This window comes from Cetorhinus maximus, chromosome 17 (assembly GCF_964194155.1).
Source record: "Cetorhinus maximus chromosome 17, sCetMax3.hap1.1, whole genome shotgun sequence".
NCBI lineage: Eukaryota > Metazoa > Chordata > Chondrichthyes > Lamniformes > Cetorhinidae > Cetorhinus > Cetorhinus maximus.
In genome coordinates this window covers 70,017,138-70,042,571 of record NC_135895.1, presented here as the reverse complement: position 1 = coordinate 70,042,571, position 25,434 = coordinate 70,017,138, and the positions used below count along the sequence as shown (strand labels likewise).

Here is a 25,434-nt window from a genome sequence, read left to right as displayed (position 1 = left end):
ATTGCACAATGGGACCAACAAAATCACTACAGAGCATTCATTGGATGTTGGTGTATTATGGATCCTGCTATGATACAACTGTCAACCTTATTTTCTAGATAAGGTGCCCTGTCATGCATCGTGCAGTGATAATACAGTATTATACGTATCATTGCACTGTCACATGATATAACATAACTTAAATCATAGCAGTGTTAGAGGGCAGGACCAGAATATAGGGCTGAACCTTCGGCTCGGTGAGCGGGGGTGGGGCCTGCTTGCCGAGGCGTAAAATGACGCATGATGATGTTGGACGTGCGTCCTGATGTCACGGCGCGTCATTCAGACTTTCACTTCGGCGAGCGCGAAGCCAAGTTGGCTGTGCACCTGCCGACCTGTCAAAGGCCAATTAAGCCATTTAACTCTCAACTCTCAATTAAAATAATTAATGGAGCTGCCCGTCAAACCATAAGGTTGACAGGCAGGCGAAGAGCCCAGGCGGCCTTCTCATTTTTCATGTGTGGGATGAGGTTTCATGAATGATTTTAAATTTTGACAAAAATTTTTATTGAAATTAATGTACGTGTCCCAGCTCATGTGACAGTTTCACATGAGGGAACATGTCATAAAAATTTTCGCCACTTTACTAAACTTCTTGGGCTTAAAACAAATCTCCCTGAGGCACAGAGGTGCCTCAGGGAGATTTCTGTGCTCTTTCACGCACATGTGACTCAGGCAAACCCCACCCCGTCTGCACAGGGAGCGCACAGCGCTTTCGGGTGCGCGTCATGCTGGGCCTTAATTGGCTTGCCCACATAAAATGGCGGCGCGGACCCGATCTGGGGCGCCAATCGGGTCTGCACCCGCCCGTGCCCACTCCGTGGAAAATTCTGCCCATAGTTCCAAATCAAGAGGAATGGTAGAGACAAAATAGACTTTAAAACACTTCTCCATTTCCTAACCCAGATAGAACAAAATGGATCAGTAGTAAAAGAATGGGAAATATCCTTCAGTTACAACATAACTGGCATTGTATTGCAAACTCCATCATTACTGCTACGCCTCTAATTAAAAATGACAACTTTAGTGCCATAAAACCACATTGCACTTTCACCCGCTGAACAAGGAGGGTTACATGAGAATTAAAAAAACTGATATTCTAATATCTAAAATTCCACGTATTTTTTGCTATTAGCTCACAGGAATTTTTCACACATTTGAATAGTATGGGGATGCTTTTAAATCATCTTACTTCACGTAAGTTCTAAATTGAAGGCTTTTAACCGTAACTTTGGAGAAAATGCTATATTTTGTTTTTGTTGCTGTTTACTAAATCAACAAGTACCAAGGCAGAATCAAGGGAGCATAATGAAACATATAAAGAATCACAAGTATGATGGGCTTCTTGATGCAAGAGTCTACAAATTTAATTGTGCTTTACATTCAATATCATGTAGTCTTAGAATGTGCTGTTGCATTACCAATAGCAACTGATTTCAGTCCAGTGTATGCCAACTATAAGGAATTGCTCTGATGAAGGTTTATGTCTAAATGCTAATTGGTCTTTGTTTTCACAACTTTACTGACAAATTGTGCATTTTCAGAATTAATATGTTGACAGATAATGTAATAGCCATAAATGAGTTGTTTAATCCTTTCAGCCACACCAAGGATAAAATTTTCATCCCTGGGACCAGATGCAAATAAAGGTGATATTTTTTCTGCTCCAGTTGCAGACACCAATGGGCTCGATGACCTTGATTGTGTATACTTGGTTTGCTCAGATTAATCACAATTCAGTGCATCTTATATTTTCTTGGAAAAAGAAAGTTGCCAAGTGGAGAAAATGCTAAGAACAACTCAATGTGTTTTCAAACAACAATGTGTTTCCAAACATGACAAATTCCTCTCAGATATCAGGCCTAAAACAAAAAAGAAAATACTCTCCTCTAAAATTAATATTTATATTATTGATCTCGACTAAGAGTAATTGTACGCTTCAGTACTGTAGAACTTCAACTGTCATGCCTCCAAGTTCTGGATACATCAGATTATGAGGCACCATTTTGCTACATTGTAAGGTATCGCAAAAATGAGAAGCAAATAGCATGAAAGATAAATAAGAGTACAAATAGTGGTTGCAAGAAAACTGAAACGGAGATATAGGAACATGCATCCTAGCTGGAAAACAAGGCTGCTTTAGATGGAATGAATGGGACTGTATCGCTGGGATAGCTCCCCTCCTGTGCGACAATGAGAGTATAAATAACTGAATCTTTCAATAAATTAAATACATTCTTTTCTGACATATTCTGAAAATGGAGAATAGGATCATTGCTGATACAAATTATAGTGCTTGACTCAATACAGGTACCCAAACATCCCCACCTCAACGCTACCCTTGGTCAGGATGCTTGTTAATAATTACACATTTCACACAGACAGGCTGAGTTCATCTTCAAGTCAGGGATGCCTATTGGAATTGAAGATGGATAGAAAACATGTTTCGATATGAAGGGTCTTCTCTTAACAGGTATCTAGCATAAAAAAGTTTGGGGAAATGTAGACGCTCGTTTTAAAATTATTCTTAAACTAAGCAGCTTATTTAGCTACTTGGGAGGCTTTTTGTAATATCTTGTACAAAAACAGACAAAGTTGTCAACCGATATCAGGAGTACCTTGCCACAGAAGCAATGATCATTCTGGCTGCCACTTCTTTATAGTACTCTGTCCGGACAATGTTACAACCATAGTGGCGCATGGTGACATTTAAGGCTTTGCAGTACAATGTGCTGATGTCCGTGGATGTCACAGAAACGATCCCAAGATTCCTCACATTTCTGAAAGCAGCATCAAAGTAGTTTATTGCCGTTCCAAATGGGTCTAAGTGTCTGTCACAAGGTAAAAAAAAACAGGACATAAGCAATCAGTGTATAAGTTACCACAGTTCAATGTCATCTTCATTATTTGAACTGCAATAATTTTTTCCCCCCCAAAAAGCTTTATAGTCTCACCCCACTAGATTCCACCTCATAGATTGGAGGCAGGTCAGGTTAGACTGCTGTGGGGGCTTCTTCCCAAAAACATGCACTTTTATAGCACCATTAAATCAATAAACAGCCCAAGGTGCTTCAAACGTAGGAGTGGTCTAAAAACTTCATTCTTGATGAGATTTTTAAATTAAGTAAAAGAGTAGTAAGGTAGTAAGGTTTAGTAAATGTGTTCCAAAGGTTAGAGCTAAAGTGATTGATAATGCAAAATTGGAAAACAATTAAATAGTTAACTGCAGAAACCAGGCCTGTGAGAGCGTACTGGCCCCAACAGTTCCTTCTTTCCCCTCTGTTGCCCAATTGAGTTCAAAATGGAATGCTCATTTTCATAGCAAAAAACTGCTGAAACACACTCTCTGAAAGCAGTGAGCTAAAGTTACAGTAGAAGCTGGGTTTTGAACTCAAAACCTTCCGAAAATGCAACAATTTTCTTCCTTTAAATGTACTGGGGGTAATTTTAACTTTCAACGATGGTAAAGTGCACATTATTGCATCAACCACTCATGATACGCTGTCAAATTGAGTTCCATTGACTTCAATGCTGTATAATGAGTGACAAATCCAATAAGGTCAATATTACATCATCATCAAAAGTTCAAACTGAGCCCCCTTGTGTGGTACAGGTTGGTGCAACCACAGATTTCTCATGCACTGGAAACCCAACACTACAAACTAGAATTGTGTACAATCCACAAAACTTAAGTTAATTCTATTAGAAGCAAGTCACAAAAATACAACTGAATATATTAACTAACTTTATAATCCGTAAGTTTGTTTGGTACTTCATCACCTGACCATAACAGAAGTCATTTTAATTAATATCCACTATGCTGAACAAGGTGAAGTAGAATATACTTTTAATAACTATGAACAGATACAGAACAGGCAACATCTGCCAGCCATAACAATATTTTGTCTTCAACTATAGCTACCCTGTATCAACTGTCAACAGTGATTTTCCACTGCATTTGCCAAATCACATGGCTTTGGAAGTCACTCCAAAAATTACTAGGGTTTGCCAGAATATTTGAATTTTTTTTATTCATTCATGGGATGTGGGCTTCGCTGGCTAGGCCAGCATTTATTGCCCATCCCTAATTTCCCTTGAGAAGGTGGTGATGAACTGCCCTCTTGAACCACTGCAGTCCATGTGGGGTAGGTACACCCACAGTGCTGTTAGGTAGTGAGTTTTAGTGAGTTAGGATTTTGACCTAGCGACAGTGAAGGAACATTGATATATTTCCAGGTCAGGGTGGTGAGTGGCTTGAAGGGGAACTTGCAGGTGGCTGTGTTCCCATGTGTCTGCTGCCCTTGTCCTTCTAGATGGTAGTAGTTGTGGGTTTGAAAGATGCCAAGGAGGCTTGGTGAGTTCCTGCAGTGCATCTTGTAGATGGTACACACTGCTGCCACTGTGTGTCGGTGGTGGAGGGAGCGAATGTTTGTCGACGGGGTGCCAATCAAGTGGGTTGGTTTGTCCTGGATGGTGTCAAGCTTCTTGAGTGTTGCTGGAGCTGCACAAGTGGGGAGTGTTCCTTCACACTCCTGACTTGTGCCTTGTAGATGGTGGACAGGCTTTGGGGAGTCAAGTCAGGTGGTGAGTTGCTCGTCGCAGGATTCCTAGCCTCTGACCTACTCTTGTAGCCACAGTACTTATATTTCTAGTCCAGTTCAGTTTCTGGTCAATGGTAACCCCCAAGGATGTTGATCAGTGGGGGTTTCAGCGATGGTAATGCCATTGAGGGGCAAAGGTTAGATTCTTTTTTATTGGAGATGGTTATTACCTAGCACTTGTGTGATGCAAATGTTACTTGCCACTTGTCAGCCCAAACCTGGATATTGTCCAGGTCTTGCTGAATTTGGACATCAGGTGCTTCAGTATCTGAGTCGTCGCAAATGGTGCTGAACATTGTGCATCATCAGCGAACATCCTCATTTCTGGCCTTATGATGGAAGGAATGTCATTGATGAGCAGCTGAAGATGGTTGGGCCTAGGACACTACTCTGAGGAACTCATATGGTGATTTTTATTTGCTGCAATTGTTAAGTTTAGCACATATAAGAGCAATGTTCATTTCTAAGACTATTATGCTGTCCTGTTATTAAATGTAAAAACTAAATCCTAGACAAGTGTTAATTAAAAATACCTCTTCACAAAGGAGTACTAAGTTTCCAACCCTGAATAGACTTTAGGAAAAGGCAGTCAGGAGAGCCAGCTTCCTACAAGGAACTGGAAAAAGTCATGAAACAAGCCAGGTTGTTCAAGGTAAGCTTGGGGCAGTTTTCCCCTTTGATAATACACATAAGACCCCCACAAGTATGGCAAAATTTTACTCCTCTTTTATTTGAGAGTTGGATCTTGCTCTTCAGTTAATGTACTGATTTACGTGCCGGATATTATAAACTCAGTACAACCCTGTTTGGGATTAGCACCATGTACATTCATATTCATTTTTTAAAAACTAAATTGAACTTGCTGTTAACAAACATTCCACTTCATTTGCCATTGGTTTTGCTCGAAAGTGATTGCTACTAAAATCTCCGTGAGTCATTTATGTCCCATGGAGAGGTGTAAAGTCATGGAGATTTGTCGAGGACTATGCAGAGAAACAGCAGGTCTTCGACTTGCTTTTTACTTTTAATTCTCCTGTTTTTTTCTCCAACTTCTTTAGGTCCCTTCCACAGCCACAGTAACTCATGTTTCTGGAAATGCTGCCGTCAAGCTGCCTATTAGGAGTTGCATGTGGATAGCTTGGGATCCCAGATCCTCCAACAGCAAATTGAGTTGGTCCCTGAATTTCATGCCATGTTTCCCCGGAACCAGCTCTATGGGAAACTGTGATTGGAAACTTTCAGCCTTTACTGGCATGACATATTACAGTCTTGGTATTCTATGACACCATGTTATCCTGTAAAATTCAATTGTATTTCTTAAAAATAGAGAAACATTCATCCGACAAGCGCAGTATACTGAATTACACTTTTTAAATGTAAAGGCTGGGTTTAAAGTTTACTCCTGGATATATGAGGAGAAAAAGTATTTATTAAATTCCTCGGTAAATTTTGATATGACAACCTGTTTCACTCACATGAAGTCAAAAGCTCTCAAGTGCATGAGTACATTGGCATCCATTTGAGTGACTTCAATAGTCCCCAAAGTATCCTCTGTTTCTTCAATATCATCTTCATCCTCCTCCTCATCTTTTCTACCTGTCAGCACCTTCATCCGGTTTAGGTGACAATTTTCTCGTATGATCTTCACAGAGCCCTCGTTTATGTCATTTATGGTGACTTTTACTGCATCTCCAAGGTGCTTGGCCCACTGCAATCCCATGATTCCTTAAAACAGAATAATCCAGTTTGGTTTCAAAGTAACAGGGTTTCAGGAAGAGCCAAGTGACAACTTTATTAGAGCACTCTGATTAAAAGATGGTGGGGGGAGTCTAGGCCAGAAGTTGTCTACAACTGTGGTCAGTAACATACTTTAATTTCTTTTGTAGCGTGCAACTGATTTGTTTAAGAGTCTAAGCCCTATCAAGTTTTTGCACAGCTACACAGGTGTGGTAGTTTAAGGAGACCAATTGTGCATCCAGGTTGTAGCACGGCTGCAGAGCTTAGAGGGAATACAGGTAGTCAGTAACACTCTCCGATCAGCTGACAGTATAAGAAAGCAAGTAATATGAACAAAAACAAATTGGCTATTCATCGCAGTTGCTGTTCGTGGGATCTTACTGTGTGCAAATTATCTAACACGTTTAACAAAACAGTAACTAAGCTTCAAAATAATTAATTGAATGTAAGGAATTGTGGGATGATTTGAGGACACAATGAGGCATCAAATGAATACAAATTCTTTGTTGATTAACTTATTTTTCCTTTCCAATTGCAAATGGTTCACCGTCATGAGGCTACAGAATGCTGAACATTGTTGAACACAGGAGGGTTAGACTGACAAGACAAGCCCTGGTGCTAAAAACACTGAACTGTAGTTGGAGTCAACTACAATTCATTTTTGTTAGGTGCATAGGAAAACTCAAACACATGGTACCAACAAAAAACTATTTCACTTGAATCATTTGACAATATACTACGTACAGTATTCACACCCTGCCTTTAATCCAGTGATGCACTTTTCTTTAAAAAAAAATCTACACATTCAATCAGTGCATAAACAATTAGAAGGGGCAGTAAAGCATCCTTCTTTCATCCATCTAATCTGGCCCTTACCATCACAAACAACACTAACTGTGCAGTTCTGCCACAAATCATACAACTCAAAGTAACAGAAGAAAGGCTTGCATTTCTATAATGCCTTTCACAACAAGAGCATTTTCCAGCCAATGAATTACTTTTGAAGTACAGTCACTGTTGCAGTGTAGGAAACATGGCAGTCAATTTATGCTTTCCAAGATTTCACAAATAGTAATGTGATAATGACCAGGAAACCTGTTCTGATGGAGGGGTAAACATTGTTTATTGTCACCAGGGAGAACTCCCTTGCTTTTCTTCAGAACAAGGCAAACCAAATGGGTTTTTACAGCAAACGATGATAGTTTCATGGCCACCATCACTGAGCTTTATATTCCAGATTTATTAACTGAATTCAAATTCCATCAGTTGCTTCAAATTCAATCAGTTGCCGTGATGAGATTTGAACCCACATTCCCAGAGCATTAGTCTGAGTCTCTGGATTATTAGTCCAACAACCTTACCACTACGCCACTGTCTTCCCCTTACCTAAGAGGGCAGCCAGGGCTTTGGTTTAATGTCTCACCTTAACAGATGGCACCTCCCACAATGCTGCTATGTTTTTCAGTACAGTATTGGAATGTCAGTTTAGATTTCTCTGAAGTGAAATTTGAACTCAACCTTTTAGAGATGTGAGTACTACCGCTGAGCCACAGCTTAAAACAAAAATACATTTTCACAAACCAGTGAATAAAACTGTGGCAGAGCAAGAAAACTTTGGTGACAATGGATGACATATTGAAGTCACAATGAGGGAGGATTGCATAACCTGATTTTGTTAGAAACACAAGATCGCCCATTCCGGTCAAGAATTTTACCGATTTGCAAAACTGAATTGAATGAACTATCAGGAAATAAACGCCAAGTCCTTCTGTACCTTTAATCAACAGTTATTCATCATTCAAATGTAATTTATCAATACACCAAAGATCAAAAATATTTAATCAATATAAGTTTAGTTTTGCCCTATAATATATTTCAAGAAGTCAGCAACCTCACTCTCAAAACACATTGGCATATGGGATCTACAGGCAACAATGATTAGTTGGGCATGGAGCAATTGATGTACTTCTACTGATTTATTATATTAGAAACACTTTACCAGCAGTGTCTACAATATGAAGATAAGGCTAACAGCTAAAATATCCACAGTTCATCCCCAATCTCTGTTGAGGCATCAAAGGCCAAAACATTTCACAAAAGAACAGAACAGGAAAGAAACGGAGAATGGGTCCCTTGAAAGACTCCCAGCTCACCGCATTCCATCAACAGGAGCTCAGCTGCTGATCATCTGCCTGTATTCTAGGTAAGGTACAGGATATTTGGCATGGGGAGACAGGGAGAAGAGGAGGAATAAACATGAGAACATTTTTTAAAGAAACCTTTTACTGATCTCCACTAAAGAATAAGGAATATATCAGTGAGGTATAAAGTTATAAGTGGAAAATTAGTCTTCACAAACCTGTAGCTCCAAAAGCATCTAAACATTCAAGCAGTTTGCGCTCTTGAGCCAGAACAGCAAGCGTACAGAATATTAATTGTCTGTAACATAAACAGTATGGCAAGTGAGAAACAAGTATCTTTTTTGATACAAGGTTTTAAGGTAAATCTGTGAAAGCTGTCCATTGAGAGGACATAGGTGGAAAGCAATACAAGTAAAAATGATTGGTCTCAAGTTAAAAGCAATTGCATTGAGAAAGAAAATGATCCCTTTTAGTAAAAGCATTAACCATTAGGTGTACTATGTATTACACAGCGGAATGTTGCATTGTAATTAAAAAGCCTTATTTACATGAAAAATAATGAGAAAATTGCCAGGATTCATGATCGCTTAAGTGCAAAAGTCAAATATTTACTTTAGTCAGTAATCTTCCCAATTTACTGGTTAAACATCAAATTTACACAATAAATACATTAAGACATATAAAACAATTGTGCACTAACTTAACAGATAAGCTGAAGCTGCCCTGTGAATATACCACTGTTTAAAATAAGTCAGATACATCACCTGTTAGGTTTCATTTTAGGGTTAAAGAAAGAGTCTGTTTTTTGAGGAGTCATGTGGTTTGGAAAAACATGAACATCAGTATCAACTTCTTTCATCACTTGAGTGGATGGCATTTGCCCACTAGTGGCTGAAATGGAGAAAGATTGTTAGAAAAAATGATGCAAAATACAGGAGTGAAGCAGCATTTTGGAAATTTAAGGCCCAGAACTTTGGTCTCCAGATCAACCCAAGATGCATGTCAGGACCCTGCGGAAGTCCCGATGCCCTGACCTACTTAGGAATTGCCCGGGAAGTTTGAACTTCCTACAGACAATTCCCCTGTTCCCTAGGGCCCTCTGCAAATGTCCCCGACTTCTGACAGTTCTGACATACTCAGCTGGTTAGATATCCAGGAGGAATTAGACATTAAAAAAATTGTCTCACTCCTGGGTAACTATACAACTGATACCTCCCCTCACTCACACAGACCCCCTCACGACCACACTGCAGACTGCCCCCCATGAGTCCTCCCAACCTGACTGCCCACCCCAACCACACCTGACAACACCCTCCCACCTGACTGCCCACCCTCCGACCAGATCTGATGACCCACCACCATCTGACTATCCCCCAATCCAACGAGCCTCCACTAACGACTAACCTCACTGCCACAACCCAACCTGCCAAGCCCTGCCCCGACAACTCTTCCCTCCCAACCCTATTACCCCTGAAGTACCTACCCACCTGCCACCCTATCCATTCACTCATTGATCCACTTCCCCGTTCATCCATTCAACTAACATTCATCCACTCACCCATACACTAATATTCACAGTGGAAATTTAAACTTGCCTTGTGGCATCTAGTGCCATAAAAAGGGGATATGGCTTGTCTACCCCCTGACACTCCAGCGCTACAATGAAGCTGTTTGATTGAAGATACGCTCTGCATTTCTGAAGAAGCCAGTCTCGGAAGACCCAGCCCGAAATGCAGAGCAGCATCGGGGCGCCGAATATCAGCAGCAGACCGGCAATCTGACCATGATTGCCACTTCGTGGAAGATCCAGGCTATGCGCTTGAGAGATTCCTTTTAAAGCATTAGGTTAGATGCCTTTCTCTCCCTGCATCCCATTGACCCCCGCCCACCCCACCCCGCAAACCTTTGGGTGAGGAAAGAAAATACATTGGATTAGTGAGATATGTTAAATCCTCATTTTAAGTCGTAATTGCATTCCTGAAAACCGCAACTTTATGGGCTGAATTTTCCCTCCGTCGGGGTGGTTGTGCGGGTGTGGGTGCGAACCCGATCCGCGCCCCCAATCGGGGATGCGCCACGATTTTATGTGGGCGGGCCAATTAAGGCCCGCCCAGCGTGATACTTTCCCAGAAGTGCTGAGCACTCCCTGTGTGGGCACTGGGGGGGGGGATTCCCTGAATCGTTCCCTGCGCTCTTTTGTACACGCGCTCAAAAGAGCGCAGAGATCTCCCTGAGGCACCTCCGTGCCTCAGGGAGATCGGTTTTACATGTGTAAATTTAAATAAATGGAAATAAAAACTTTTAAAACATGTCTCCTCATGTGACACTATCACATGAGCTGCAACATATGAAAGAATTATTTAAAAAATTTTTATTGACTTTTAAAACACTTCATGAAACCGCATCCTGCCCGTGGATGAGGTTTCATGAAAAATGCGAAGGCTGCCTGGGCTCTTCGCCTGCCCACCAACCTTAAGGTTGGACGGGCAGCTCAGCTAATTGAATTAACTACTATTTAAATGGCCTTAATAGCCCTTTGACAGTTCGGCGGGCGTGCAGCCGAGTTGGCTGTGCGCCCGCCGAACTAAAAATCTAAATGACGCGCAGTGTTGTCGGGGCACCCGCCCGATGTCACTGCGCAATATTTTACATGTTGGCGAGCGGGCCCCGCCCCTGCTTGCCGACCGGAAAATTCTGCCCTATGTGAATCATGGGTTCCCATAGGAATCGATGCTAAAGCTGGAATTAGGTTCAATCAGATATTTCTTGCCCGTGAAAGGAACAATGTACAAGTTGAAATACTGTATTATACATGTGCAGCACTGTGCATTCCTAGCTGAAATAACTTGCAAAATAAAATAAAATCACTAAATATAAAAGAAATACTGGATAAATTTAAATTAGATAACACTCATCAGCCTCAAGACATCCAATTTCACTGCTAGACTGATAACTTTCCTTGCTTTCTTTGTAGTAGCATGCACACTACCAGCACTTGCTGGGCATTTCTGGCTCATGTTTAATTTTAAAAAGCCTCACCCACAGCAGGCACTCCTGAAACTCCAAAATTTAAATTAAATTTAAATCCAACTTTTTGCCTGAAAAAAAAAACAACTAATTTTTTTTTAATTGTCGTTGCTTTCAATACAGTACAAACAACCTCCTTAACAATGGCACGATCGGGTCACAGGACCCGCCGTTACATGAAGGGAGCCAACGTGCAATGACGCATGTATCAATGAAGATGGATGGCAATGAAGACGGGTGGCAATGATGCAGGATCATGTGCGGCCAATGAAAACGGACAGCGGTGACACAAGGAAGGTAATGTCTCAAAACCACTCTAAAGTAGAAATCTCGACTTAAATCGGGGGAAATGAACCCAAAACAAAAATGACTTTAAAATGAAACAACTTAAAGCAGGACAACTTAAAACAGGGACTTACTGTAATTATGCGAACATTATAAAATGCTGTAAAACTACTAACTTCACAATAAAATATATCCAGATATCCAGTGTGTGTGCGCATTGTGCTGTTATAGATAGATTTTTCTAAGAATGCTGTTGAGAGCATTTTATTGTATCATTTTTTCTAAGTAGCATGAAAGACAGTCCACTTGATCATGAGGTGTTTTTCACTTTTCTGGATAATGGAAGCTACCAACGAGTGAAGCTCAGATGTTTAGACAGCATCAAAATAATACTAAATTCATGAGCCAACAAGCCACTTGCATAGACAACTTAAAGTTTTACTGTCACTTTCCTCCCTTCTCCTAATAGCATCAATTTCTTGCTGGTTTTCATTGGAGACTTCACAACCTCCTGTACCTCACCAACATTGTCATTCTCCATATTTGAACCTCAGCATTGAGTACCAGCAGGCTACTATACCACAAGGCATTATTACCAAGCTCATTCCTGTCCTACTGAATATCCACATATGTTCACATAGACTTAGAAGGGAAGTAAACTGTGGCTGATTTGCTCCCCTTGAATCCAGGGACCAACTGTAGCGTCTCTGCTGCTGTTCTGGCTGATGTAATAAACTGGATGAAGATGAGGAAAGCCATCTTCGTCACTTGTCCATCTGGAAAGGTAGGTTCCCAACACAACAGCAAATTGTTTCTTAAATGGCTCCTGGGTTTTCACCTTTGCTACCTTACCATTCCATTCTCAGTGTCAGAAACTTCCTGACATCAGTTATTGCTATTGCTGGTTTGAATCTCTGTGCCCTTGGACTAATGCAATGTTTTAGGTTTGAAGAACTGCTCCACAACTATTTTGTTCTATACAAATTCCTAACTTAAATACATATCCCTAATATCAATCCCACCCCTGCACTCTCCCCTCATCATCACCTCAGTTCAAGGTTGAAAAGCCCAGGTTTTTTACAGATTTTCTTCTGATGAGTCTTGTGTTTTTTCTCTTGGCTTTTCCAGGTGTTTCAATGTCTCTCGTCTTGCGGTAGTCAAAACTGGACATGGTACTCATGGTATGTTGACTTGAATGCTACACAGTTTAAGCACAACCTTTTGTGACTTGTGCTTTACTGTTTCAGCTGTATAGTTAAGCATTCTCTGATGAGACAGGAAAGCCTGTATACACGCGCGCGCACACACAAGTTTGGGACTGAAGTCCAGAGTTTAGTTTATGACCTATTTCTTTGCTAAAAGTCAATTTCCACATCCCAGTGAACCTTATTGTGTATATTTTAGAATAACTTGGTGATTCAAGTCTACTGCTCGCAAAAACAGTTTCTCCCTCCAAGTTTTCTTTCCTCTCTTCTGAAGCCGCTTCTTCTAGTGTCTTTTGGTATCTCAAATAATTCTTCTTGTGGAATCTTAAAGCACCAAGTGTCAGCAGGAGTGGACCTTTGTGGCTGTTCCATCAATCAATGAAATCATGGCTGAATTGAACCTTAACTCCATTCTCCTGCCTTGACTGCATATCCTTCTATACCCATTCATCCAATGAGCCACTGAACTGAGGAAGATCCTATTCTCACCTGGCATTAGTATGGACACATTTCCTAGGGGGAGCCACTGAATAGCAACCAGAAGCAGAAACCACAGCTGAGGTTTCAATTCCTTAGTCTAGATTGGGTTAGCTGGTCGCAACTGAGGCACCCGTTGGAGTATTTGTTGGTATTTGAATGCCTGGCTAAATTTTATAAAACACAGCGAAAAACAATCCACTTCCCCAGACTCAAATGACCCTAGCCTACTTCACGCACCTCCAGTGAAGCTGGCTTCTGTGTCTCCTTTGTTCAAGTGTCGTGTTATGTGGCTGATCATGTCTGTTCTGCGAGCAATGGTGGCTGAACAGACGATGCAGTGGTAATGTGCTCCAATCCTCACTGGGACCTGAAAGCAAACTACATTAAAGCAAACTCTTGCAAACAAGGATTCCAACATTTCTATTTTTCCCACATTTCCTGGTGTATTCTTTTCTCACTGCAATCACCCACTCCTTGCCAATAGTGATGGCAAATGAACAACTGACAGCTTTCTTCATGGTGAGTCATGGAACAGTGCAAAATCTGACTTAATTCCAAGAATTGTTGGAAACACATTGAGAAAATTGGCTGACATTCATAAAAATCACATATCCAGGACAGCCTAAACATCAGCACCTGAGAATAACGCATCAGCAGGGTTACATTTTTGAATTTTGAAGTAGTTTGCTTGGTCTGCTTTAGTTAATTATTATTACATGGATAAGTTATTTTTATTATTACATGTATAAGTACATGGATAAGTTCACACTAGAAAATAGGACTGCAAAGTCATCCAGACTCCACTTACATATATCACAGAATTAAAAAGAGAGGAAGGGGGTTAAAAGTAGTAGAAAATATTAGTAACTTGCTCTTATCTCGGTTTTAGATTTTTGTGGTCCTTCACCAATGTACAAGAGAATAACAAACAGTCAGGTGTGACTGAAAGGCAATAATCACCTGATGAACCTCAGTGCACAATGTATAAAAGCACTAAATCAAACAATCACCTATATCCTAATGTGAACACTGCACAGCTATTACACGTGGCATACGTTTTCTTCCATTTTAATGCTTTCAGCAACGAGGGTCAGTTGAATATTCATAGCTTGGAATGCCACCTGTAGCTATTGAAAGATTAAGAAATCCAGACTGAAAGATTGATGGTTGTGGTATAATTGCAAGATTGTCATGAGATAATCTAGAGAAGTACTGGACAATAAAAATCAACTCAGATGCAGGTCATTTGGCTCATCACACCTGTGCCAGGTCTTTAATTGGACCCTTTCTACTAACCCATTCCTCTGCCTGTGCCCCATTTGCTTTCATATTTTACATTTCCAAATATTATCTGATTATTGCTTAATCAAATTTTAATCCCTGACTCAATAGCCATTTATGGTAAAGTTCCAATAACCCTGTGTGTGGAAACAATTCTTTTACATTTTTTTGAATCTATGAATTTTTCTATAAATAGTTCACACATATACAAACACCTACATACAAAATACATTAACAAATGTTAACTGTGAAATGTAAATTTGACATTCATTAATTTAAATTTATATTTCTGTTACCTGTTCTCCATTAAGGTTGGTTTTCATGCGTCGGCAGGACAAATGACAGATGCACATTCGGTAACCTGTTTTAATGTGAATTTAGCAAGAATTAATAAGGTGAGAAACAAATATTCTGCACAAGACTCTGCACCGGTTTAGCAAAAGATTTGCAGAAGTAAAATTAATTGATCATTTTCTTGACTTTTAAAAAAAAAATGGTATACTTTTAAGACAAATGTTATTAAACTTGTTTCTAAGCTACCTAATGTGAACAAATTTTGAGGGTGGGGGTGGGGTGTGGGCAGAAGAGGTGCCTTTTAAAACAGAGATAAATACAAAAAGCTAAAAGCTACTGCGGATGCTGGAAATCCAAAACAAAAACAGAATTACCTGGAAAAACTCAGCAGGTCTGGCAGCATCGGTGGAGAAGAAAACAGTTGACGTTTCGAGTCCTCATGACCCTTCGGCAGAACTGAAGTATAGTTACGAGAGAGGTGAAATATAAGCTGGTCTAAGGTGGGGGGCAGGGGGAGAGAGAAGTTGAGGGTGGGGTGGTTATGGGGACAAGCAAGCAGTGATAGGAGCAGATAATCAAAAGATGTCACAGACAAAAGGATCAAAGAGGTGTTGAAGGTGGTGATATTATCTAAGAAAAGTGCTAATTAAGAATGGATGGCAGGATACTCAAGGTACAGCTCTAGTGGGGGTGGGGTGGAAAGACTAACAACGTATTAGTTGTAGATTTAAAAATAATGGAAATAGGTGGGAAAAGAAGAATCTATATAAATTATTGGAAAAAAAAAAGGGGGAGGGGGAAGAAACGGGGTGGGGATGTGGGGAGGGGGAGTTTAAGATCTAAAGTTGTTGAATTCAATATTCAGCCCGGAAGGCTGTAAAGTGCCTAGTCGGAAGATGAGGTGCTGTTCCTCCAGTTTGCGTTGGGCTTCACTGGAACAATGCAGCAAGCCAAGGACAGACATGTGGGCAAGAGAACAGGGTGGAGTGTTAAAACAGCAAGCGACAGGGAGGTTTGGGTCTTTCTTGCGGACAGACCGCAGGTGTTCTGCAAAGCGGTCGCCCAGTTTGCGTTTGGTCTCTCCAATGTAGAGGAGACCGCATTGGGAGCAACGAATGCAGTAGACTAAGTTAGGGGAAATGCAAGTGAAATGCTGCTTCACTTGAAAGGAGTGTTTGGGCCCTTGGACGGTGAGGAGAGAGGAAGTGAAGGGGCAGGTGTTGCATCTTCTGCGTGGGCATGGGGAGGTGCCATAGGTGGGGGTTGAGGAGTAGGGGGTGATAGAGGAGTGGACCAGGGTGTCCCGGAGGGAATGATCCCTACGGAATGCCGCCGGGGGGGTGAAGGTAAGATGTGTTTGGTGGTGGCATCATGCTGGAGTTGGCGGAAATGGCGGAGGATGATCCTTTGAATACGGAGGCTGGTGGGGTGATAAGTGAGGACAAGGGGGACCCTATCATGTTTCTGGGAGGGAGGAGAAGGCGTGAGGGCGGATGCGCGGGAGATGGGCTGGACACGGTTGAGGGCCCTGTCAACGACCGTGGGTGGAAAACCTCAGTTAAGGAAGAAGGAGGACATGTCAGAGGAACTGTTTTTGAAGGTAGCGTCATCAGAACAGATGCGACGGAGGCGAAGGAACTGAGAGAATGGGATGGAGTCCTTACAGGAAGCGGGGTGTGAGGAGCTGTAGTCGAGGTAGCTGTGGGAGTCGGTAGGCTTGTAATGGATATTGGTGGACAGTCTATCATCAGAAATTGAGACAGAGAGGTCGAGGAAGGGAAGAGAAGTGTCAGAGATGGACCATGTGAAAATGATGGAGGGGTGGAGATTGGAAGCAAAATTAATAAATTTTTCCAGGTCCCGACGAGAGCATGAAGCCGCACCGAAGTAATCATCGATGTACCGGAGAAAGAGTTGTGGGAGGGGGCCGGAGTAGGACTGGAACAAGGAATGTTCCACATACCCCATAAAGAGACAGGCATAGCTGGGGCCCATGCGGGTACCCATAGCCACACCTTTTATTTGGAGGAAGTGAGAGGAATTAAAGGAGAAATTGTTCAGTGTGAGAACAAGTTCAGCCAGACGGAGGAGAGTAGTGGTGGATGGGGATTGTTCGGGCCTCTGTTCAAGGAAGAAGCTAAGGGCCCTCAGACCATCCTGGTGGGGGATGGAGGTGTAGAGGGATTGGACATCCATGGTGAAGAGGAAGCGGTTGGGGCCAGGGAACTGGAAATTGTTGATGTGACGTAAGGTGTCAAAGGAATCACGGATGTAGGTGGGAAGGGACTGGACAAGGGGAGAGAGAAGGGAGTCAAGATAACGAGAAATGAGTTCCGTGGGGCAGGAACAGGCTGACACGATCGGTCTGCCAGGACAGTTCTGTTTGTGGATTTTGGGTAGGAGGTAGAAGCAGGCCGTCCGAGGTTGGGCGACTATCAGGTTGGAAGCTGTGGGAGGAAGATCTCCAGAGGAGATGAGGTCAGTGACAGTCCTGGAAACAATGGCTTGATGTTCTGTGGTGGGGTCATGGTCCAGGGAGAGGTAGGAGGAAGTGTCTGCGAGTTGACGCTCAGCCTCCACGAGGTAGAGGTTAGTGCGCCAGACAACAACCGCACCACCCTTGTCAGCGGGTTTGATGACAATGTTGGGGTTGGACCTGAGAGAACAGAGTGCAGTAAGTTCAGAGAGAGACAGATTAGAATGGGTGAGAGGAGCAGAGAAATTGAGACCTGTTCCTGCCCCACGGAACTCATTTCTCGTTATCTTGACTCCCTTCTCTCTCCCCTTGTCCAGTCCCTTCCCACCTACATCCGTGATTCCTCTGACACCTTACGTCACATCAACAATTTCCAGTTCCCTGGCCCCAACCGCTTCCTCTTCACCATGGATGTCCAATCCCTCTACACCTCCATCCCCCACCAGGATGGTCTGAGGGCCCTTAGCTTCTTCCTTGAACAGAACCTCCGTTCTGATGACGCTACCTTCAAAAACAGCTCCTCTGACATGTCCTCCTTCTTCCTTAACTGAGGTTTTCCAACCACGGTCGTTGACAGGGCCCTCAACTATGTCCGGCCCATATCCCGCGCATCCGCCCTCACGCCTTCTCCTCCCTCCCAGAAACATGATAGGGTCCCCCTTGTCCTCACTTATCACCCCACCAGCCTCCGCATTCAAAGGATCATCCTCCGCCATTTCCGCCAACTCCAGCATGATGCCACCACCAAACACATCTTACCTTCACCCCCCCTGGCGGCATTCCGTAGGGATCATTCCCTCCGGGACACCCTGGTCCACTCCTCCATCACCCCCTACTCCTCAACCCCCACCTATGGCACTTCCCCATGCCCACGCAGAAGATGCAACACCTGTCCCTTCACTTCCTCTCTCCTCACCGTCCAAGGGCCCAAACACTCCTTTCAAGTGAAGCAGCGTTTCACTTGCATTTCCCCTAACTTAGTCTACTGCATTCGTTGCTCCCAATGCGGTCTCCTCTACATTGGAGAGACCAAACGCAAACTGGGCGACCACTTTGCAGAACACCTGCGGTCTGTCCGCAAGAAAGACCCAAACCTCCCTGTCGCTTGCTGTTTTAACACTCCACCCTGTTCTCTTGCCCACATGTCTGTCCTTGGCTTGCTGCATTGTTCCAGTGAAGCCCAACGCAAACTGGAGGAACAGCACCTCATCTTCCGACTAGGCACTTTACAGCCTTCCGGGCTGAATATTGAATTCAACAACTTTAGATCTTAAACTCCCCCTTCCCCCATCCCCACCCCGTTTCTTCCCGCTCCCCTTTTTTTTCCAATAATTTATATAGATTCTTCTTTTCCCACCTATTTCCATTATTTTTAAATCTACAACTAATACGTTGTTAGTCTTTCCACCCCACCCCCATTAGAGCTGTACCTTGAGTATCCTGCCATCCATTCTTAATTAGCACTTTTCTTAGATAATATCACCACCTTCAACACCTCTTTGATCCTTTTGTCTGTGACATCTTTTGATTATCTGCTCCTATCACTGCTTGCTTGTCCCCATAACCACCCCACCCTCAACTTCTCTCTCCCCCCGCCCCCCACCTTAGACCAGCTTATATTTCACCTCTCTCGTAACTATACTTCAGTTCTGCCGAAGGGTCATGAGGACTCGAAACGTCAACTGTTTTCTTCTCCACCGATGCTGCCAGACCTGCTGAGTTTTTCCAGGTAATTCTGTTTTTGTTTTGCCTTTTAAAACATTCCGTGCTCCTTTACAGCTCTTTGCTGTGAAGCAACATTCAAATACCAGGAAGTGACACATGAGGAATTCAAATTCCAAATCTATCAATCTCTGATACAGGACTCCAATGTACTTTGCCATCTGACCAACATGAAACAGTTTTCAAGTTAATATTTATATAGATATATTTATAGATATAGATATAATAGAAGGGATCGAAATAGGCTAAAAGGTAGAGATAAAACAATGGATGGCAATACATTTAAAAATAATGGAAATAGGTGGGAAAAGAAAAATCTGTATAAATTTGTATATATATATCTATATTTATATAGATATATTTATAGATATATATATATAAATTTATATAGATTTTTCTTTTCCCATCTATTTCCATTATTTTTAAATGTATTGCCATCCATTGTTTTATCTCTACCATTTAGCCTATTTTGATCCCTTCTCCCCACCCCACCCCACCGCCACTAGGGCTATCTGGACCTTGCTCGCCCTTCTTTCTACCCTTAAGTCACCTATTAGCACATTTCTTAGCTAATATCGCCACTGTCAATACCTCTTTGTCATTTTGTCTATGACATCTTTTGGCAATCTCCACCTATCACTGGCCCTCTATCCAGTTCTATTTGTCCCACCCCCCCTTAAACCAGCTTATATTTCACCTCTCTTCTATTTTTCCTTAGTTCTGTTGAAGAGTCATACGGACTCGAAATGTTAACTGTATTCCTCTCCGCAGATGCTGTCAGACCTGCTGAGTTTTTCCAGGTATTTTTATTTTTGTTTTTGTTTTGGATTTCCAGCATCCACAATTTTTTGCTTTTATTCAAGTTAATATTATCTATTTCAATGCAGAAGGCAATCTACACAAGTTCTGACTATCCCACAAAGGGAAAGGCTGGAAGCTGCATGACACGCTGATGTAAAAGATCCCATGGCACTATTCAAAGAGGAACAAGGGAGTTTTCCCAGTGTGCTGGCTAATTAATACAATCAAAGTGGAAGTTTAATTGGCCAGGTTTCTCACTGCTACTTGCGGAGTCATGCTGCATGCAATTTAGCCGATGCGCTTGTCCACAGAACAAAAGGGACCGCAATTCAAAGTTCATTGACTGTGAAGTCCATTAGGACCTCATGAGAGGTGAAAGGCAGCATGTACATTCAAATGCATTATTTTCTTTGATGAAGAAAGTTATGTTGTTTGCCGATTAAAAAGTGAATGGATGAGCACAGCAGCTATTGTAAAGTGATGCCTGTGCGAAGTGGATTTTAGGTGCATGGCTTGGAAGTTTTGCATTTAAGGTGGCAGGATTTGCTGCAGCATTTAGATTTATGTGGGTTATAATCCGCACAATGTTATACTGGTGGTTGTCATGGCAGTGGTTGATGTGTAATGTTAAACTATATTTTAACCAACGTGGTGGAGGTTAGTAGATTAGAAGACATGTCCTGGCCATAAACATAGTGGCTTCCCCCATTCCAGATGTTTTGTGAATAATGTTCCCTGTAAGTTTCACGTGTACAGCAACCTGGAAGGTAGAAAGCAGGCTGCTCAGTTGTTGCCCCTTTAATATCCCACGTGTGAATGGCTGTGCAAAAAAATTTAAAGGCACCACACATTCAAAAGTTCATGCCATGTGCAACAGAAAACATTTAGTGGTGACATTGCTTATGAACTGACAAAATGAACAGGTAGGTAAAGACCAGCTGCTCCATCAAGCCAGCCTCGTACCTCATGCTGGAGCATTTAATTGGAGACTTCCTACCTATCTCACTCCATCCTCACAGATATCTAATCACTGGGGAGAGCCATGGAACCAAAGAAAAAACGTGTTTCAAATGGATTTTAAAATTTTACACTCAGTAAACAGTACCGAAATTTTGCAAAGGAATAAAAAAAATCTACCAACTGTCAGCCACAGGTGCACAACTTAACTGGAACAACAACCCAACCTCTTCAAAACAAGGGTCATAAACTCAACAGAAGTCTCTGATGCAAGAATTGTAGAGTAGTTATAATGGGAGACTTTAATTATCCGAATATAGACTGGGATGGTAGTATTGTAAAGGGCTGAGAGGGACATGAGTTCCTAGAGTGTGTAAAGGAAAATTTTTCCAGCAATATATTTCCAGTTCAATGAGAAAGGAGGCACTGCTCGACCTCTTAGGAATGAGGTGGGCCAAGTGGATCAAGTATCACAAGGGGACAGTGATCATTGTACCATAAGGTTTAGGTTGGTAATGGAAAAGAACAAAGAGCAATCCAATAATTAACTGGAGGAAAAGCCAACTTCAGTGTGGTGAGAATGAATCTGACTCCGATCAATTGCAGTCAAAGATTGGCAGGCAAAACAGTATCTGAACAACATTCTGCCTTTAGAGAAGAGATAATTTGGGCAAGGTATATTCCCATGAAGTGGAAAGTCAGGGCAAACAAATCCAGAGCTCCCTGAATGAGAAAAGAGATAGGGATTAAGATAAAGAAAAAGTGTGCTTATGACAGATGCCAGGTAGACAATACAACCAAGAACCAGGATGAATATAGAAGTAAAAACAAAAACAAAAATAGCTGGAAAAACTCAGCAGGTCTGACAGCATCTGTGGAGAGGAAGACAGAGTTAACGTTTCGAGTCCGTATGACTCTTCATCAGAACTTCATCCTCATCCACCAGACCTGAGTTTTTCCAGCTATTTTTGTTTTTGTTTCAGATTTCCAGCATCCAAGGTATTTTGCTTTTATCTTATATGAATATAGAAGGTTCAGAGGGGAAGTTAAAAAGCATATAAGAGAAGAAAACAGAGAGTATGAAAAGAGACTAGCAGCCAATATCAAAAAGAGAATCCAAAAGTGTTCTATAGGCATATAAATAGGAAAAGCATGATAAGAGGAGGATTGGGCCAATTAGGGAGCAAAAAGGGGATTTACACATGGAGGCGGGGCATGGCTGAGGCATTAAATGATACATCTGTCTTTACCAAGGAACAAGATGCTACGCAGAAGATGGTGAAAGAGGACGTAATTCAGACACTTGAAGGGTTTAAAATTGATAAGGAGTAGGTATTAGATAGTCTGTCTGCACTTAAACCATAGGACCATAGAAAAGTTGCAGCACAGAAAGAAGCCACTCAGCCCATCGTGTGTGCGCCAGACGAAAAAGAAAAAATTAAAAAACAGTAGCTACCTATTTTAATCCCACCTTCCCAGTCCGTAGCCTTGCAGATTACAGCACTTTAGGTGCAGATCCAGGTGCCTTTCGAATGAGTTGAGGGCTTCTGCCTCCACCATGAAACCAGGCAGTGATTTCCAAACACCAGCCTGTGGGTGAAGAAGTTTTTCCTCATGTCCCTTTTAAAGCTTTCGACAATCACCTTAAATCTGTGCCCCGAGGTAACTGACCTCTCTACCAGGGGAAACAGGGCATCCCTATCTACTCTATCTAGGCCTCTCATAAATCTTGTGCACCTCACTCAGGTCACCCCTCAGCCTTCTCAGTTCCAAGCAAAACAACCGCAGCCTAGCCAATCTTTCCTCATAGCTGCAATTTTCAAGCCCTGGCAAGATTCTTGCAAATCTCCTCTGTATTCTTTCCAGAGCAATTATGTCCTTCTTGTAATGTGACGACCAGACTGTACACAGAATTCCAGCTGTGGCCTAACCAGTGTTTTATACAGTTCCATCATATCATTGCTTTTGTATTCTATATCTTGTCCAATAAAGGAAAGCATTCCATATGCTTTCTTCACCACCTTATCCACCTGTCCTGCCAACTTCAGGGACCTGTGGACAAGCACACCAAGGTTTCTTACTTCCTCTACCCCTCCCAATATCCTCCCATTGTGTATTCCCTAGCTTTGTTTGCCTTCCCCAAATGCATTACATCACACTTCTCTGGATTGAATTCTGTCTGCCACTTTTCCATTCACTCAACCAAACCATTGATATCATTCTAGAGACAACAGCTATCCTTTTCACTATCAACTACATGCCAATTTTTGTGTCATCTGCAAATTCCCCAATCATGCCACCCACATTTAAGTCCAAATCATTAAAATATACAACAAGGAGCAAAGGACCCAACACTCAGCCTTGTGGAACATCACTGGAAACTGCTTTCCATTCGCAAAAACATCCATCAACCATTACCCTTTGTTTCCTGTCACTGAGCCAATTTTGAATCCAACTTACCACAATCCTGTCTCCCATGGGTTTTTACTTTTCTGGCCAGCCTGCCATTTGAGGCCTTGTCAAATGCCTTACCAAAATCCATGTAGACGACATCCACTACATTACCCATGTCAATCCTCCTTGTTACTTCCTCAAAAAATTCGATCAAATTAATGAGGCACAACCTTACTCTAACAAAGTTGTGCTGACTATCCCTAATTAATCCGTTCCTTTCTAAGTGACAGTTTATCCTGTCTCTCAGAATTGATTCTAATAATTTGCCCACCACAGAAGTCAGACTGGCCGACCTATAATTATTTGGTCTATCCCTCACATCCTTTTTAAATAATGGTACAGCGCTTGCAGACCTCCAATCCTCTGGTACCTCGCCTGTATATAGTGAGGATTGGAAAATGATCCTTAGAGCATCCACTATTTCCTCCCTGGCTTCATTCAACAGCCTGGGATACAATCCATCCAGCCCTGGTGACTTATCCACCTTTAAGGATGTCAGTCCCTCCAGTACATCCTCTCTCACTATGCTTAATATATAATATTTCACACTCCTCCTCTTTAATTAGAATGTCTGCTTCATCCCTCTCCTTAGTGAAGACAGAGACAAAGTACTCATTGAGAACCCTGCCCACATCTTCAGCATCAGAGCACAAGTTACCATATACATCTCTGATCGGTCCTGCCCTTTCCTTAGTTATTCTCTTGTTCTTAATGTACTGGCAAAACATCTTTGAGTTTTCTTTGATTTTACCTGTCAATACTTTTTGATATCCTCTCTTTACTTTCCTAATTACCTTTTTTACCTCATCCCAGTACTTTCTATACTCCTCTAGGCTTTTTACAGTATTACGTTTTTTGTGACTGTCCTAAGCTTTCTTTTTCTGTTTTATCTTACCCTGTATGCTTCTGGATAACCAGGGGGCTCCGGATTTTGCAGTACTGCCCTTTTGCTTTGCGGGGACATATCTACACTATGCCCATAGAATCTTGCTTTTGAGTCCCTCCCAATGCCAACTTATCAAGTTAAAGTTGATAAGGCAGTAAGACTAGATGGAATGTATCCAAGGACACTGAGAGAAGTGAGAATGGAAATTGCAGAAGCACTGGCCAGAATTTCTCAGTCTTCCTTAGACTCGGGGGTGGTCCCAAAAGACTGGACAATTGCAAATGTTACACCCTTGTTCAGAAAAGGGTGTAAAGATAAGGCCAGCAACTACAGGCCAGTCAGTTTAGCCTCGATGGTGAGGAAGCATTTAAAACGATGATTCAGGGCAAAATTAATCGTCACTTGGACAAATGCGCATTAATTAAAGAAAGCCAGCATGGATTTGTTAAGGGAAAATCATGTTTAACTATCTTGGAGTTTTTTGATGAGGTAGGAGAAGGTTGATGAGGTTAATACTGTTGATGTGATATGCATGGACTTCCAAAAGGCATTTAAAAGTGCTACACATTGGGCCTGTGGGCAAAGTTATAGCTCATGGAATAAAAGGGACAGTAGCAACACGGTTATGAAATTGGCTGAGAGACAGAAACAAGAGTAGCGGTTAATTAATGTTTGTCAGGCTGAAGGAAGGTTTGTAATGGAGTTTCCCAGAGGTTGGTGTTGGGACACTCAATCGTCCTGAAAAATATTAATGACCTATACCTTGGTAAATGGGAGAAAACTTAATTTGATGACACAAAACTCGGAAGCATTGTAAGCTGTGAAGAGGAGAGTGTAGAACTTCAAAAAGACATAGCTAGGTTGGTGGAATGGGCAGTCAAGTGGCAGATAAAATTCAATGCAGAGAAGTGTGAAGTGATTCATTTTGGTGGGAAGAACACAAAGAGACGATATAAAACAAAAGGGAAAAATTCTAAAGGAGCAGAGGGACCTGGATGTATACGTACATAAATCATTGAAGGTGGTAGGATAGGTTGAGAGAGAAGTT

At 41.9% G+C, this 25,434-nt stretch overlaps 1 protein-coding gene across 5 annotated transcripts in view; it reads right to left on the bottom strand.

Moving 5' to 3' along the window:
- Positions 1–25,434, bottom strand: part of trmt1l (tRNA methyltransferase 1-like) — a 70,952-nt gene that overhangs the window by 34,668 nt on the left and 10,850 nt on the right. For all 5 annotated transcript variants that reach the window (XM_078561410.1, XM_078561408.1, XM_078561412.1 and 2 more), the window contains 6 exons: positions 15,093–15,157; positions 13,753–13,882; positions 9,283–9,409; positions 8,737–8,816; positions 6,116–6,365; positions 2,658–2,870 (listed from right to left, as the gene is read on the bottom strand). In XM_078561410.1, coding sequence (XP_078417536.1) covers positions 2,658–2,870; positions 6,116–6,365; positions 8,737–8,816; positions 9,283–9,409; positions 13,753–13,882; positions 15,093–15,157 — 865 coding nt within the window. The remainder of the gene's footprint in view (positions 1–2,657; positions 2,871–6,115; positions 6,366–8,736; positions 8,817–9,282; positions 9,410–13,752; positions 13,883–15,092; positions 15,158–25,434) is intronic.